This window comes from Pseudorasbora parva, chromosome 25, assembly GCF_024679245.1.
Source record: "Pseudorasbora parva isolate DD20220531a chromosome 25, ASM2467924v1, whole genome shotgun sequence".
In the NCBI taxonomy this organism is placed as follows: domain Eukaryota; kingdom Metazoa; phylum Chordata; class Actinopteri; order Cypriniformes; family Gobionidae; genus Pseudorasbora; species Pseudorasbora parva.
The window spans coordinates 17,099,757-17,115,873 of NC_090196.1; the positions used below are offsets into that span (position 1 = coordinate 17,099,757).

Consider the following 16,117-nt stretch of genomic DNA (forward strand, 5'->3'; position numbering starts at 1 on the left):
TGCACTACTGGGCCACCATACTATTCAGGCTAGGGGAACTCATATTAATGTTGAAAAACCTCTTAAAATGAAAATGTCATGCCATGGGTGCACACTTTAATGCACACTTTAAGAAGTGTGTTTCTGGTTGTGAGGGAAAAAGATAACCTTGTTCAGTTTCCCAAATTACTCAGTGTTAAGGAAACAGTGGACTTGCATACCCCGAAATTTACCTCCGTTTTTGGAACCCGAAAGTTGGTTATCCGCTAACTTACTCTTAAACATACCCAGGTTATGTCACATAACCTGCTTTCTGGAATACCCCCCAGGTTGTGAGGGAAAGATAACCTTGTTCAGCTTCCCAAATTACTTAGTTTTAAGGAAACAGTTTGTTTTTCCGGGAACAACAACAGAGTTCAGAGTTCAATTGTGTTTGAACTCTGGTCATGAGTTGGTCTGGTCATTTGTTCCCGGTCATGAGTCGAAACTGCAGGCGGTCAGTGAAACTGCATCAAACGTCTGTTTTTGGCATTCACCATGAAAGTGCATATTATGTCAACAACACAAACGTATAGTGAATCGAAAGTTATCCAGCGCGTGTGTGTGTGTGTGTGTGTGTGTGTGTGTTAGGCCTGTCACGATAACAAATTTTGCTGGACGATTAATTGGCCAAGAAATGATTGTGATAAACGATAATATTGTCGTTCTGAGACCATTTTCATCCAAAATAATGATAATGGCATAATAGTGCAGGTACATTTTTTCAAAGTTACAAAATATGACGTGCACAGCGCCACGATTCTCCCAAGATTCTGACCAGACAACTAAACAAATAAAACCACTTAGTGTTTCGACATTAACGAATAACTACACAGAAATCAACTTAATATTAACATAGTAACTATCATTAAAGGTCCTGTTCTAGGATTCATTCTTTCAAACTTTAGTTAGTGTGTAATGTTGCTGTTAGAGCATAAATAATACCTGTAAAATTATAAAGCTCAAAGTTCAATGCCAAGCGAGATATTTTATTTAACAGAAGTTCCCTTTCAAAGCCTACAGCGAACGGCCGGTTTGGACTACACCCCTGCACTTCCTTCAGGAATGACGTCACTAGAACCGTTTGTTGACTAAAGCTCCGCCCACAAGAACACGCAAAATAGGGGGCGGGGTCTTGCTCTCCCACGTGGAGAAGAGCACGCATTCAGCGCTTGCATCTCCCCGTTATGGTAAGAGGCGGGACCTTTCCGGGCAAAGTGCGCTAAGCTGCTGTCCAATCACAACACGGGAAGCGCTGGCCCAATCAGAACTCGTTACGTGTTTCTGAAGGAGGGACTTCATAGAACAAGGAAATCATCAGGCCGTTTTTAGGACAGAGAAAACATTGGTGTACAGATAAGTCAATTGTGTGAAAAATACTGTGTTTTTTTACACGCGAAACATGAACTCATGTTATATTGCACACTGTAAACATAATCAAAGCTTCAGAAACACATGAAAAACGGGACCTTTAACTAACAAGAAATTCTGATTAACGAATTAGTAAGTAATAGCGTATTGTTTAATTAAGTGAAACAAGTAGATTTGTAAAATATTATGTGTAATTTGTATAATTGTGATGCAAATTTTCCGCATCATTACTCCATTGTTACATGATCCTTCAGAAATCTAATATGCTGATTTGCATTTCTTAATATGATCAATTTTGAAAACAGTTGCCGTACTTATTTTTTTTTTATGATAATTTTTTAGGGTTCTTGAATAGAACGTTCTAAAGAACAGCATTTATTTGAAATATAAATATTTTAGAACCTTTTAAATGTGTTTAATCAATTTAATCCTTGCTAAATAAAAGTATTCATTTATTTTTTAACTGATTATTTGAACTGCATTTTGGGGTGGAATATGAAATGCTGGCTCAAGTATGTTGTTGTTTTTCTTGACGGCTCCTTCTAATTTCAAAACATTGGCAAGGTCTTTGCCAAAGCCGGTTTTCCAAATGGCCATCCTGGATAAATATGATTATGACTAAGAATAGCAGTATAGTCCTGATCTGAAGAAACCTCCTCTCATGCTCACTTTGGGTAAATTTGATTGGAAATAATCCCCTCCAAACAACATCAAAGAATATGACTAATGTTGTTGTTTTTTCCAAGCAGAAAACTTTTTTTTTTACACTATTTTGAGTAAAGATGTTTTGCCTATAAAACATTACAGATGCATTTGTCCCACAGTTCCTGCTGATTTTGCATCAGCTTTAGAAGCACATTAAAGGATGGGAAAATAATTGTTTTTCCCCTCATTATTCATAACCAAAACATCAATAATACCGAAACACATTTATGAATACAAACGAGTAAAATGAGGATATTTGTATTTATGGAAAGCCATTTCCATCTGCTGTACTAGTGAATTGCAATTACAAAATAACAATTTAGCAGAAAATGGCATTTTTATATTGACACATGCTCAGCGGCACTGCGTCACATTCTTAGTGTTACCAGAAGAAGGGCTGCTGTAAGCATTATTATAAACTCTTCTATGGTCATTTATCTTTTTTTTGCTGAAGAAATGAGAAGTGATGCCAGTGAGTTTCCACTCATCACATCTTCAGTAAACTCTTGTGTTTCTTCTTTTCTCAGCTGAACAAGCAGCAGTTACAGGTGGTAAAGGAGCGTTTCCAGGCCTTTCTGAAAGGAGAGACGCAGATCGTCGCGGATGAGGCTTTCTGCAACGCTGTGCGCAGTTACTATGAGGCAAGAATTAAATTAATTTCTGTATCAAATTTACTACTTTCAATGTATATAGCCATTAGAATGTGTCCAACGTGGCCTTTTTAATGTTGTCATTTTGAGTTTGTAGAATTATTGTCTTTGTGTTGTGTGTCTGCAGTATTCGAAACTGCATATTATCTAAGTAGGTACTACGTTCCATGAAGTACGAACTTCACAATCATTAAAAAATGTGCTTTATTAAGTATTAATGTAAAACCTCAGTTGGGGTGGGTCCTGACTCCTGACCCCCGACCTCCCTGTGATGTACGCCTATGCCCTTGCGAATGCATAAAAAGTTTGGCCTTTATATAATCAGTTGCATCACTTGTGCCATTCTCACATTTTTGTATTATTATGTCTACTAAGATTTCTTCTCTTTGGTAGTTGGTTGAAATATTAAATGATGAAAGGAAGTTTCAAAATTACCTACAAATATTCTAGAATTTAATTCTAGAAGAAATTATTTTTTGCACATGCAGAAAAAAGGCCCTGTGTGCTTCGGTCAACTGATACATTATTGAAAACTGATTGGCTGAATTTTGCTACTCGAGTGGGAATTGAATTGCTTTTGAATTGAATTGTTTTTTGCTGCCTCCATTTCTTTTCTTTCCCTCACTCACTTTTTTATGTTTATGTCTTTCATGTTTGTTTAATGGTACGAATAGGCATGCAGCTTTTCCACAGAATAACAAACAGGCAAAACAGATGGTCCGCTGGATAAGATCGCATCAGTGTACAGTATCAAACAAAACGTTCAAATCAGAGTTTTTTTACCTTTTTGCATCTTTCGTTGTCCATCACCCTCTTGCTTTTATCACTCGCTCTCTTAATTTCTTTTTCTTTTAGAACAGGACATGCTTATCACGTTCTAATAGGATCATCATGTCATATCAGTTGACTCTCCGCTCTATTAATTGCACTGGATAGGAAGCAGCTCTTTGAAGTTTGGTCTGATAGTCACTCAAGCACATGTGCAGGACGCTGGGTAGGCTGATCAAAGTTCCAAATTGTCATTCACTGGCCATCGTGCAGAAATCAAAGCATCTCTTTAGCTTCTGTGTGTCAAATGCCACCGTGTTTCACCAATCACAAGGGACTTGTGGATTGCGTTGTCATTTCATTATTTAAAAGATGAAATGTAGCAAAAAATGTCTGATAGGGGCTGAGTAGTGAATTATTGGTTAGTTTATCACTAGTTTTGTTATGTTGCACCACTTGTAGTGTAGACAGTTAAAAAAAGGGGTATTCATGCAACCTGTATGGAGTGCAACAATGAATGCCCACCTTTTCAGCGGACTTGGTTCTGGAAAATTTTAAAAAGTCTTCATTAAAGAGTTACCCGATGACCGTTTGACCGATGGTTGACCGTATCAACATTAACCGATCAAAGTTGTCGGTTGTCAGTTAAAAAAAAAAAAGTGATCTCTAAATTAGGCTTTTATAGACAGTGGACTAAACGCTACTACAGTTAGCCATCTCATTCCAAAATCTTTTTGTGTGAAGTGAACAAATCCCTCACACTCAATTTTTCATAACTCGCCTGTTTGTACTTAATAAACCAATAAAAACATTTGACGCGAGGTCACAGCATTTGGGTTTGCGCGCTCACAAGGTTTGCAAAAAGTAAACAGGCTTAAACACTCGAGGTTAGAGCCAGGGCAGACGACAGTATGAAGTGTGCATTCTGCATAAGATGGGCTTACATTTGGAAATATATTACATCTACATTTCAGTGGTAACACATAAGGTGTTGATCATCATCTTTATTTATTATTGCTAGCACTACCTCGAACTAAAGCGGCGTTAGGCCTGTCACGATAACAAATTTTGCTGGACGATAAATTGGCCAAGAAATTATTGCGATACACGATAATATTGTCGTTCTGAGACCATTTTCATCCAAAATAATGATAATGGCATAATAATGCAGGTACATTTTTTCAAAGATCAATAAACTTTTATTTCTAAAGACTAACACTGAAAACGGAAAACGTTTAAAATATCAATAAATAAATCAATAAATCATTAATCAAAAAATCATTACAATATATGAACAAATTTCAACAAATATGAACAAATTGAACAAGACCAAATTTTGTAACTTAGCGTGCAGCTCGCAACCGAAGAAGCACGAGCTCCAGGAGAAGCTGGCCGAGCATGACGTCTCATCACACCGGCACCCGGTCTGCGCATCGAGTATAAACTCATGTTTCGTGCTTTAGGGGATTTTAAAAGAGTGACGTGAGTGGAAGGGAGGCGGCGGTGCTGGGACAATATAGCCCCCTTCACACTTCACGTCGGACCCGCAATATTCCCGGAACATTGCCGGGTCGCCTTCTGTGTGAAAGCAACCACGTCCCGGAATTGATTACCGACCCGGGACGAGCGCTGTGTGAACAAAAGCCAAAACTAATGCCGCAACGTGTACGTAGTTATCGTGCGACTCCTAGAGCTTGTTTTTTAAATAATTCAACCCTGCAGTGCCAGAAGATCTAGTCGATGTTTTAAACACAGAGAGTGTTCGTAGTGTGAAAGGGGCTTATGTGTGTGAGAGCGGGAGACAGAGCGGCAGAGAGATGCGACAGAGTTGCGAAATTGCAGGCCCGGCTCGCGGCTTTTATTTCAAATAGCGCAGCATATTTTAAACTAATCGGTTAACCGGTTTCAACCGGCTAATGAGGCTCGGTGGTCGGTCAAGAAAATGTTTAGTTTTCGCCATCCCTAAACCAAACCAGCAGCTATGAGGCGAGTCACTTTGATTTGAAGCAAAAAACAATTGCGTCCTTTAAAAGACAACATTTCAAGACTGTGGAAAGAACTGCAATTACTTAAAATAAAAAAGATGGATAAATACAAAACTGTTGATTTAAAAATGTTGATTATTAAGAAAGTGTATTTTAATTTTATTGCAAAATACACATACATACAAATATATAAAGGGTTAGTTCACCCAAAATTTGAAATTCTTTCATTAATTACGCACCCACATCATTCCAAATCTGTAAGACTTTTGTTCATCTTCGGAACCCAAATGAAGATCTTATTGATGAAATCTGAAAGCTTTCTGTCCCTCCATTGACAGCCTACTCAACTACCACTATGAGCTTCATTAAGAGATCATATGGAATGAGCAATTTAGTCCACATTTTCTGAAGAGACACGATCACTTTGTATGATAAACAGATTGAATTTAGTCTTTTCGAGTTTTTGCAGTCTCTCTGAGCTGTGCAAACTTTGATCTTGGGGTAAATTAGCTGGGATGTCCTCTCCTGTGAGGATTGGCAACTGTCTTGAATGCTTTGCACTTGTGATGGGCAGGTCATTCCACGGCGTTCCTCTGGGGTTTGGCATCACGTCATTTTGTTTCCAGAAGGACCGTTAACGCAACACACGTCGTGTGGACATTCTGTAGAATTCAACAAATCAGATGACGACTTCTGAATGAAATCCTGAAGTGTTTCCAGATAAGTGTGCTATATGTATCAAACGTTCAGCCAGCAGTCTGTGGGTATGTGACGTCTGAGGCTGAGACTAGGGCAAACTGTCATCAAGAAATCCTCTGACCAAAAAATTGGATGCCTCAGAAGGTGTGAAGGACCCAGGGAACTAGGGAAGGTGGATCCAGATTCAATCTGTCTAGTGTCAGCTTTAATGTATCTTGTAATGAAAAAACGAATGATGGCTCAGCACCATGGAGGTCTGAGCCCACATCACTATGGGAACGCTGAGACAGGGACAATGGAGAAGATGTGTCTTCTAAAACCTTGGGTTTTCTTAAGAAAAGTTAACTGATTGTTCATGTTGAGGTAACAGAGTTGTAACCAATGAGCTCTGTACTACTCACCTGAATATCACTGGAGATCCCCCCGACATAACACTGTGGATAAGCACTGGGCCCTTAAGTCAGACAAAAATCCGTTCTTGAACCCCTGCGGGATCCCGTACAAATCCAGCTATGTATCCATTTCAAAGTTAAGCTTTAAAGTTGGATTTTTTTTTAAATAGGTTGGATATATTAAAATAGGTTGGATACATATTTGTACGGGGAGTGCAGAATTTTTAGGCAAGTTGTATTTTTGAGGATTCATTTTATTATTGAACAACAACCATGTTCTCAATGAACACAAAAAACTCATTAATATCAAAGCTGAATATTTTTGGAAGTTTTAGTTTTTAGTTTAGCTATTTTAGGGGGATATCTGTATGTGCAGGTGACTATTACTGTGCATAATTATTAGGCAACTTAACAAAAAACAAATTTATACCCATTTCAATTATTTATTTTTACCAGTGAAACCAATATAACATCTCAACATTCACAAATATACATTTCTGACATTCAAAAACCAAACAAAAACAAATCAGTGACCAATATAGCCACCTTTCTTTGCAAGGACACTCAAAAGCCTGCCATCCATGGATTCTGTGAGTGTTTTGATCTGTTCACCATCAACATTGCATGCAGCAGCAACCACAGCCTCCCAGACACTGTTCAGAGAGGTGTACTGTTTTCCCTCCTTGTAAATCACACATTTGATGATGGACCACAGGTTCTCAATGGGATTCAGATCAGGTGAACAAGGAGGCCATATCATTAGATTTTCTTCTTTTATACCCTTTCTTGCCAGCCACGCTGTGGAGTACTTGGACGCGTGTGATGGAGCATTGTCCTGCATGAAAATCATGTTTTTCTTGAAGGATGCAGACTTCTTCCTGTCCCACTGCTTGAAGAAGGTGTCTTCCAGAAACTGGCAGTAGGACTGGGAGTTGAGCTTGACTCCATCCTCAACCCGAAAAGGCCCCACAAGCTCATCTTTGATGATACCAGCCCAAACCAGTACTCCACCTCCACCTTGCTGGCGTCTGAGTCGGACTGGAGCTCTCTGCCCTTTACCAATCCAGCCACGGGCCCATCCATCTGGCCCATCAAGACTCACTCTCATTTCATCAATCCATAAAACCTTAGAAAAATCAGTCTTGAGATATTTCTTGGCCCAGTCTTGACGTTTCAGCTTGTGTGTCTTGTTCAGTGGTGGTCGACTTTCTGCCTTTCTTACCTTGGCCATGTCTCTGAGTATTGCACACCTTGTGCTTTTGGGCACTCCAGTGATGTTGCAGAAATATGGCCAAACTGGTGGCAAGTGGCATCTTGGCAGCTGCACGCTTGACTTTTCTCAGTTCACGGGCAGTTATTTTGCGCCTTGGTTTTTCCACACGCTTCTTGCGACCCTGTTGACTATTTTGAATGAAACGCTTGATTGTTCGATGATCACGCTTCAGAAGCTTGGCTATTTTAAGACTGCTGCATCCCTCTGCAATATAGCTCACTATTTTTGACTTTTCTGAGCCTGTCAAGTCCTTCTTTTGATCCATTTTGCCAAAGGAAAGGAAGTTGCCTAATAATTATGCACACCTGATATAGGGTGTTGATGTCATTAGACCACACCCCTTCTCATTACAGAGATGCACATCACCTAATATGCTTAATTGGTAGTCGGCTTTCCAGCCTATACAGCTTGGAGTAAGACAACATGCATAACGAGGATGATGTGGTCAAAATACTCATTTGCCTAATAATTCTGCACTCCCTGTATATAGCACAGATGGAACTTTGTATTGACCAATCAGCATCAAGGATCAGAAGTCCATCTCCTTTTTATAGTTTTTAACTCCAGATAAAATGTATGTAACCTTAACTGAACTTTTGACCATGCAAGGATTATATGCGTGTTCCAATATTTGTCAATTTTAATAATTATCGAATTATATTTAAAATTAAGAGCAAGTTGTTTTTGTGAATTTGGTCATTTTGATGTCAGAGAAAACATCTAATTTCATTATTTAATCCTGCTTCTCCACATTTCCTTTTGTGTTGAATGTTTAATCATATTTCTGTGTGAGGGGGCTGGCCTAAAATTAAAGTATTTAGTTATCCTTTAACTCAACTCTTTGTAACCCCATTGTAGACTTTACTGAAGCAACAGAATGCAGCACTCAGAATCACAGTCACTTAGTGTAACCCAACTCTGAAGATCTCATACATCACGAACACACACACGTTTCATGAGGACAAGAAACCTGTTGACTCTTAGAGCGTCCACACTTTGGTTTTTTTGGTGCAAAGTGAGACTTTGTTTGTGGTCACATGCCATGAAGGTCACATGTGACCACAAACATGCCCTGTGAAGAGATCAGTAAAGTAAAATACTCATTAAGAGGTTCTATCCTTTTTTTGTTTTTTAAAGAGTGATTTTATAAGCGCCAATTCTGACACAAATAACTCTCATCTTCACTGTGTAGTCATAACTCTCATTAGTGTGTCAGTCAAGCAGGAGCTGCCTGCCACTGCTTTCATTGATTATGACAGAATGTGCTGTGAATTAAAGATGTCGGATTAGTCCCTGCAGATGTCTTCCTCTCAGCTGAGATATTTTTAGTGGGTTTGCAGGACGTGGGAGCATCCCACTGATGCTGATGCCAAAACCAAGAGGAACTGCACGTCTGAGAACGTTCAGAACCTTTGGTTTGGCCTTGAGCCCAGTGCTCAGTGGTTGTTAAAGAGGTCAACAGCTTTTCAAGTCACCATGAAATCAAAATTGACATCTTTTTTTTTTTTTTTTTTTTTTTGTGGAATGTTGCAGTATTTATTATAAATAATAATATATGCACCTCATAACATATGTTGCAGTGACGTTTCTTCTCTGATGATACGTTTACTGGCACAAGGGCGGGGCAACCTGTTAATCACATGAGATTAACCAATAAGAAACCACCCAAAGGTCCAATCAATTCCACATGGACAAATTCCATAAGAAGCTGTTTCACTCGCATATGTGTCATGACATGGAGAAAGGAAAGAAAAACTTTATTTTATTTTTTTATTTTTTTATTTTTTTACATTTTACATTTGTTATATATATTTCAAAAACAATTATCAATCTGTTGGAATTCAGGCCTTATTCTAGAATACAGGGGAAATTCTGTTTTCATTTTTTATTAATACATCCTTTTTTTTATCCTCTAGCCACCTAAAATATTTCCTCTAGCCTGTTTATCATTTTCCCACAAGCTTCCATCTCCCTTAACAACTTGCATTTGCAGATCCTGTATGTTATTTGTTTTTGATAAAGGACTGATGAGGAGCTGTTTAGAGCTTGCTTTTTGCCAGTTAAGCTGCTCTGTACAGGCACTAAGCTCAGAAACGCACTGATTCAGAACACACTTCCTTTCATTACACTCTGAGGACCTGTCAAATCATCTTCAATTATAACAATAGAGCTATTGTGTGTGAATAGAAGAGCTGCCATTTTTATCCTCTGTCCTCAGCCATTGCCATTTATTGATTATGGCAGCTTTCCATTGTGCACATCAATATGTTGCCATAGACTCATTTTGATCAGTAATGACATTGACCTTCCCATTACAGCCTAATAAAATGTCAAATTCATGATTAGGCACCATATGGGTGGTAGTAGCAGGATATTTGGAATTCAGGTATGCTAATATAAAGATTATAGGTCAGATTTCATGTAGCAGTGACCCTGTAGTTGAAAGCTAAAAGATTTATATGTCCTTGTGAGACATTTTAACCAGTTAGCCTTAAGGCAGGTATCTCTATTACTTTTGATTTAACTTATTTAGAAATTCAAAAATCCTGCTTCTTGGTACTTCGGACATGAGTAATACATCAGATCATATGGCTTGTTGAAGAAAAGTGTGCTATTACTTTCCACCTTTGAGGAGAGGTGTGTTATTACTTTTCTTTATATAAAACTCAAGTTTTACAGTTTGACTAATACATGCCAAGTTACACTTTACTGGCAAAAGTTTTGGCTCATCTGCCTTTACACACACACATGAACTTTTAATGACATGCTATTCTTAATCTGTAGGGTTTGCCCACCCTATGCAGCTATAACAGCCTTAAATCTTCTGGGAAGGCTTTTCCATGAGGTTTAGGAGTGTTTATGGGAAATTTTGACCATTCTTCTAGAAGCGCATTTGTGAGGTCAGACATTGATGTTAAACGAGAAGGCCTTGCTCCCAAACGTGTTCTATCGGGTTGAGGTCGGGCCAGTCCTCCACACCAAACTAGATCTTCAATGTCTTTATGGACCTTGCTTTGTGCACTGATGCACAATCATGTTGGAGCAGGAAGGGGCCATCCCCGAACTGTTTCCACGATTTCTGAGAAAAAGAAATTGTCCGAAATGTCTGGGTATGCTGAAGCATTGGGAGTTCCTTTCACTGGAACTAAGGGGCCAAGCCAAACCCCTGAAAAACAACCCCACACCATAATCCCCCCTCTGCCAAACTTTACACTTGGCACAATGCAGTCAGGCAAGTACCGTACTCCTAGCATCTGCCAAACCCAGACTCGTCCATCAGATTGCCAGACGGAGAAGCGTGATTCGTCATTCCAGAGAACACATCTCCGCTGCTCTAGAGTCCAGTGGTGGTGTGCTTTACACCACGGCATCTGATGCTTTGCATTGTACTTGATTCAAAACAAAACATTTTCAGTTTAACTGCCACAGTTCAGCTCATCTGCGATTTAATCTTTGAGGCGTCCATCTTTATTGAATTTTGATATCCGTTAGAGCTGGCCAGAGCACTGCATAACTAAGTAGCCACGCTTCCCTTGGAGGGCGGGGCAATAACAAAAGCCAGCTTATCCAGTATAGAAATACACACAGACAACCACAAGCCCCTACTGTAAGCTAGAATCTCCGGAAAAAAAGCCGATTTCAACCTCAAAATGTATGCTTTTAAATATACCAATACTGCTATCTCAAACACTGAGAGGTTTCTTTGTGATCTCAACCATAGACCGTAAAAAAAAAATATGGACGACTCGACATCATCCGTTTCCGCTTGCCATTTTTGAAGCTTTCAGGCGGGGGTGCACGGCGCTGACATCTTGGGACCGAGTCTACACAGTAGCGATTTTGGGACCGGAGTTGCGCAGTAGAGTGCAGGAAGTAGAGCAGTCAATCATGACGTCACACCCCCGTTTTTAAAGCGTCAGATAACTAACTAAAACTAAACTTATTTTAAAAACGAACACTTGAAATGAAATCATTGTGATGATAACTGCCTTCAATGACATAAACTAACTTTGGGGTAAAAATATTTGAAGTGTAATTTTATTGTTTAGTTTGTCTCGCGTCCATTAGAAAACACAGAGGGGCGGCTATACTGGGACCAGTCACCGGGGGGCGATCGAGGCGCGAAAGCTTCAGTAAATTAGAGGGAGACTGCAGGCTTGATCTCAACTAACAGATTCTGCAAAAAAAAACAAAAAAACGCTTTTGCTTGAAAGTAGTACTGCCGACTTGTGTCACTGGTTTCCGAGACAGGTCACATATGTTAGAACACTGCCCACAAGGCTATTGCTCCGACAATAGCCAGACCTTTGACTAAAGTCCGGTCCACATTGCAGCTTATTCTGGCCAAGAACAGTCAACTTAAACGGGAAAAAGCCATCTGACCAATATGTAAAATGGTCAGTCATGGTTTGTTTTGATTTTATATGCTGTTAAGTGGTGGTTAAATGTTCAGGATGCCTCAAAACTATATCCAGAAATATATCAACCCGTGTGATCAGCCAATTTCATTGGCTTGCCAGGTCGTAAAAAGTGCTTTCCAGTTTTGTGAACTAGACACGTGACTACATAGTGGGTATCTACACGGTGGCGGTAAAAAAGAATGCACAACCAAAAGCTTTTCAGCGCATCCTTTGCAGTGTTGTGCGATGAGAAACTATTGTGAAATTATAAAAGAATATCCGAAAGGTCAGGAGAAACTGGGGGAGAAACTGGCCAGAGATGGATAAAGGGGTGAGAATCAAATTGATCCTGGGATGCATTACTCAACGTATGACCTTTTATTTTCAATTTAAAGAGAGTTGTGCAGTTTTGCATAAGTTAAGACTCTCATATTCTTAAGGTGTCCCAGCCGTGTTTAATTGGCATTCCTAAATAGTTTGGTTAATTGCGTTTTCTCTAATTTCACTCCTGAAGCTGTGATTTAAATTTAAATTGGACCGGGTAATCACATCAATTAAAAACTGAACTTAGAATCACCATGCCGTTCAAAGAAATTGTAGCAAATTAATTTGAACATTTCTTCAAAGAATAAAGGTCATTTTAGTTCACTGTGCATTTTATTTTTGCTTTTTGGGTCCATCCAGGTTAGCATGTCCACTTCAGAGTAAAATAAAATGCCTCTGCAAGATCAACCTTCAGCCTCCCTCTATTATTATGGAAGGGGGAAAAAAGCCAATCATGCCAAGCTGTATTCGGGTCCCCGCAGGTTAGATCACTTATTTTCTCAATGCTGTTTATGAAAATGATTTCAGCTGTGCTCGACGAGGGCAGACAGGGCAGGAAATTAGTGTTGAGAGGCTATAGGATTTGCTGTATTGTAGTGATTAGGTAATGAAGTCAGCCCTCTCGCTGTATAGACTGGCTGTCTGCGTCGTCTGCAGGCCATAACCAGTAGTTATAAGCTGTTGAGATAAAATAAGCCCCACTTTATGGATGCTGATTGTGTAATGTGACACAGTGGTCTGTAATTTTTCATGCATGTGTCGTGCAAAAATCCTGCACCCCTTGGACTCCAACATATAATCCACCACAAAAATGCAATCATAATTAAACGGTACTTTAATGAGGATAGTATTGTATAATATTAGTCCAACTGTGTGACCAACTTCATTTTCAGAACATGTAAGGAATGCATGTTATATTTTGTGAATGTGCTGGTTGTGATGCTATACAAAAGTTACCTTTGTCTCTGCATTCACAGAAATCAGAGCTATGACATTAGTTTAATTTTTTAGAAGTAATAAAGGTGCGTTTCTGAATTGTACAGGCAGTCAGCATTTTCGTACTAAAAATATCAAGCTCTGGTTTCTGCGAATACAGTAAGAGACAATGGTAACTTTAGCCACATTAGCACATTCAGAAAGTTGATTTGCAAACACGCATTATAAAGTGCAGTACTTGCATGTTCTGGATAGAAAGTTGAAAACGAAGAGTGTATAAAGCCCCGTTTCCACCAAAATTACCCGGAATAATTTGTACCAGGAACTTTTTTACAGGAACTTTTCTCCCCCCAGACCTGCAGCTGTCTGCATTTCGACCGCGATCTAAAGTTCCGAGAAGATTAGGCAAATTAGTCCGGTGATGTAGGACTGCGCGCGACTGCTCCTCCAAAGTCAGTGACGGACAGTAATCATTTTTGTGTGTACCGATTGAAAGATTTAGTGGACTGTTTACATGAGACGTTATCTAAACCGATCTGGTGTTTACATGTGATGACTTTCAATCGCAATCATTTTGTCACATGCAGTTTCTGCCGCATCAAAAATGTCAACGCTGTTTTCTCCAGCAGCTGGAATGTGTTAACTGTAGCCATAGCAACTCTTAACGGCCACTAGGACTAATACAGTATTATATAATAAGCTATTTATTTGTTGTAAAGTGTAATAATCATCTCAGAAAAAAAAGTTTATTCTGTCAGGCGCAGTTAAAGTAAAAACTGCCTGGGGCAATATATGCTGTGTCATTATTCCAACATTATCTTCATAACTTACGAAATAAAAAGTTTACCCCTCAAAAAAATGAACTTTCCTCTCTTGTCAACATAAGCGCGGCAGTGTAAGGACGCACACTAAAAAGTGATCGGTCAGGTCGTTTACATGGTGAAAAAAAATTAATAACGAGTATGGAAGAGATTCAAGCTGTGCTGCTTTTGCTGGTTATGTATAGGTTTACTAAAGAGGTAATTAACAACGACAGAAAAGAGCAGCATATTCAGAAAGCTTGTAAAGCTAGATTTAAAATGACAATGTATATTATTATCAGCTATTACGGACATTGCACGTGAGATGGCTGAGAACGCGACGCGCGCCATCAGACAGAGAGCAAGACTGATTTACTAAACGTAGACCGAACCTCGCAAAAGACTTAAAAATGCCGGTTGAAATAAAAGGCTGCGTGAGCTCAACCAATCAGCATGTTCAGCACCCAAGTCCCGCCCTCGAAAGTTCCTGAACTTTGAAAAAGTACTACCTCGAGAGCAGGGCCGTTTGGAGGGGGAAATATTTAACCGGAACTTCATTTAGACCCTGGTTCCTGCGGTCTAAACACACGAAGTACCACCCAAAGTTCCTGGTTCCTGGGTAAAGTTCCTGCGGTGGAAACGGGGCTTAAGTGTCACCCTAGGCATATACGACATTCTTCTTTCAGACGAATACAATCAGAGTTATATTAAAAAATATTCATAGCTTTCAAGCTTTATAATGGCAGTGACTGTTGGGTCATTTTTGAAGTCCATACAAGTGCATCTATCCATCATAAAACTGCTCCACACGGCTCTAGGGGGGTTAATAAAGGCATTCTTGAAGCGAAGTGGTGCGTTTAAAAATATCCACATTTAAAACTTTATAGACTAAAATTACTAGCTTCCAGCAATCAGTGGGAGGTCGACTTGTGCTAAAAGAGTTAAAAGAGTAATCCCAGAAGCAGGACAGGAGCATCGCAAGCAATGACGCCATTCGTGGATAGGGCTAGGCAACAAACTCAAGCCCCTCTTCTCTTCTATCAAAATCCTCTGCCATTTCTCTGTAAAAATTCTCAATTAAGACTTTAGATTCATACTTTTTTTCTTTTTTTTTTGCTCTAATCTCTGCACTGCATTTGTCAGTACATGTGGCAAGGGTTACTCTTTTATTGCAAAACGACTTGCGTACCGCTGACAGCCAGAAGCTAGCTATTTTAGTCTATAAAGTTTTAAATATGGACATTTTTATTACACAAACATGCCACTTCGCTTCAGAAGATTAACCCCCCTGGAGCCTTGTGGAGCAGTCATATGATGGGTATAGAAGCACTTTTATAGACTTCAAAAGTCAGAAATTGATATACACCTAGGATGACTTGAGGGTGAGAAAATCATGTGATATTTTCATTTTTGGGTGAACTAACCCTTTAAACATGGAAAAGTCAGATTTGCATATGTCGACATTAAGGAACATACCAAAACTTCCAAAGAACATTTTGTGAATTTTTCCAATTTATCTTGATTAATTTTAATTAAAAAAGTATTATTCATTTTTTAGTTCGTGCTAGCTACTGTACATGTGCTGGTCATTAGAATATCATCAAAAAGTTGATTTATTTCACTAATTTCATTCAAAAAGTAAACTTGTATATTATATTAATTCATTTCACACAGATTGATATTTCAAATGTTTATTTCTTTTGATTTTGATGATTATAACTGACAACTAAGGAGTATACCAAATTCAGTATGTCAAGAAATTAGAATATTACGTAATACCAATAAAAAGAAAGGAT

General features: G+C 39.0%; 1 protein-coding gene across 10 annotated transcripts in view; it reads left to right on the plus strand.

Moving 5' to 3' along the window:
• The window catches only part of cadps2 (Ca++-dependent secretion activator 2), a 194,676-nt gene that overhangs the window by 37,587 nt on the left and 140,972 nt on the right, over positions 1-16,117 (plus strand). For all 10 annotated transcript variants that reach the window (XM_067436987.1, XM_067436992.1, XM_067436988.1 and 7 more), the window contains exon 2: positions 2,622-2,735. In XM_067436987.1, coding sequence (XP_067293088.1) covers positions 2,622-2,735 — 114 coding nt within the window. The remainder of the gene's footprint in view (positions 1-2,621; positions 2,736-16,117) is intronic.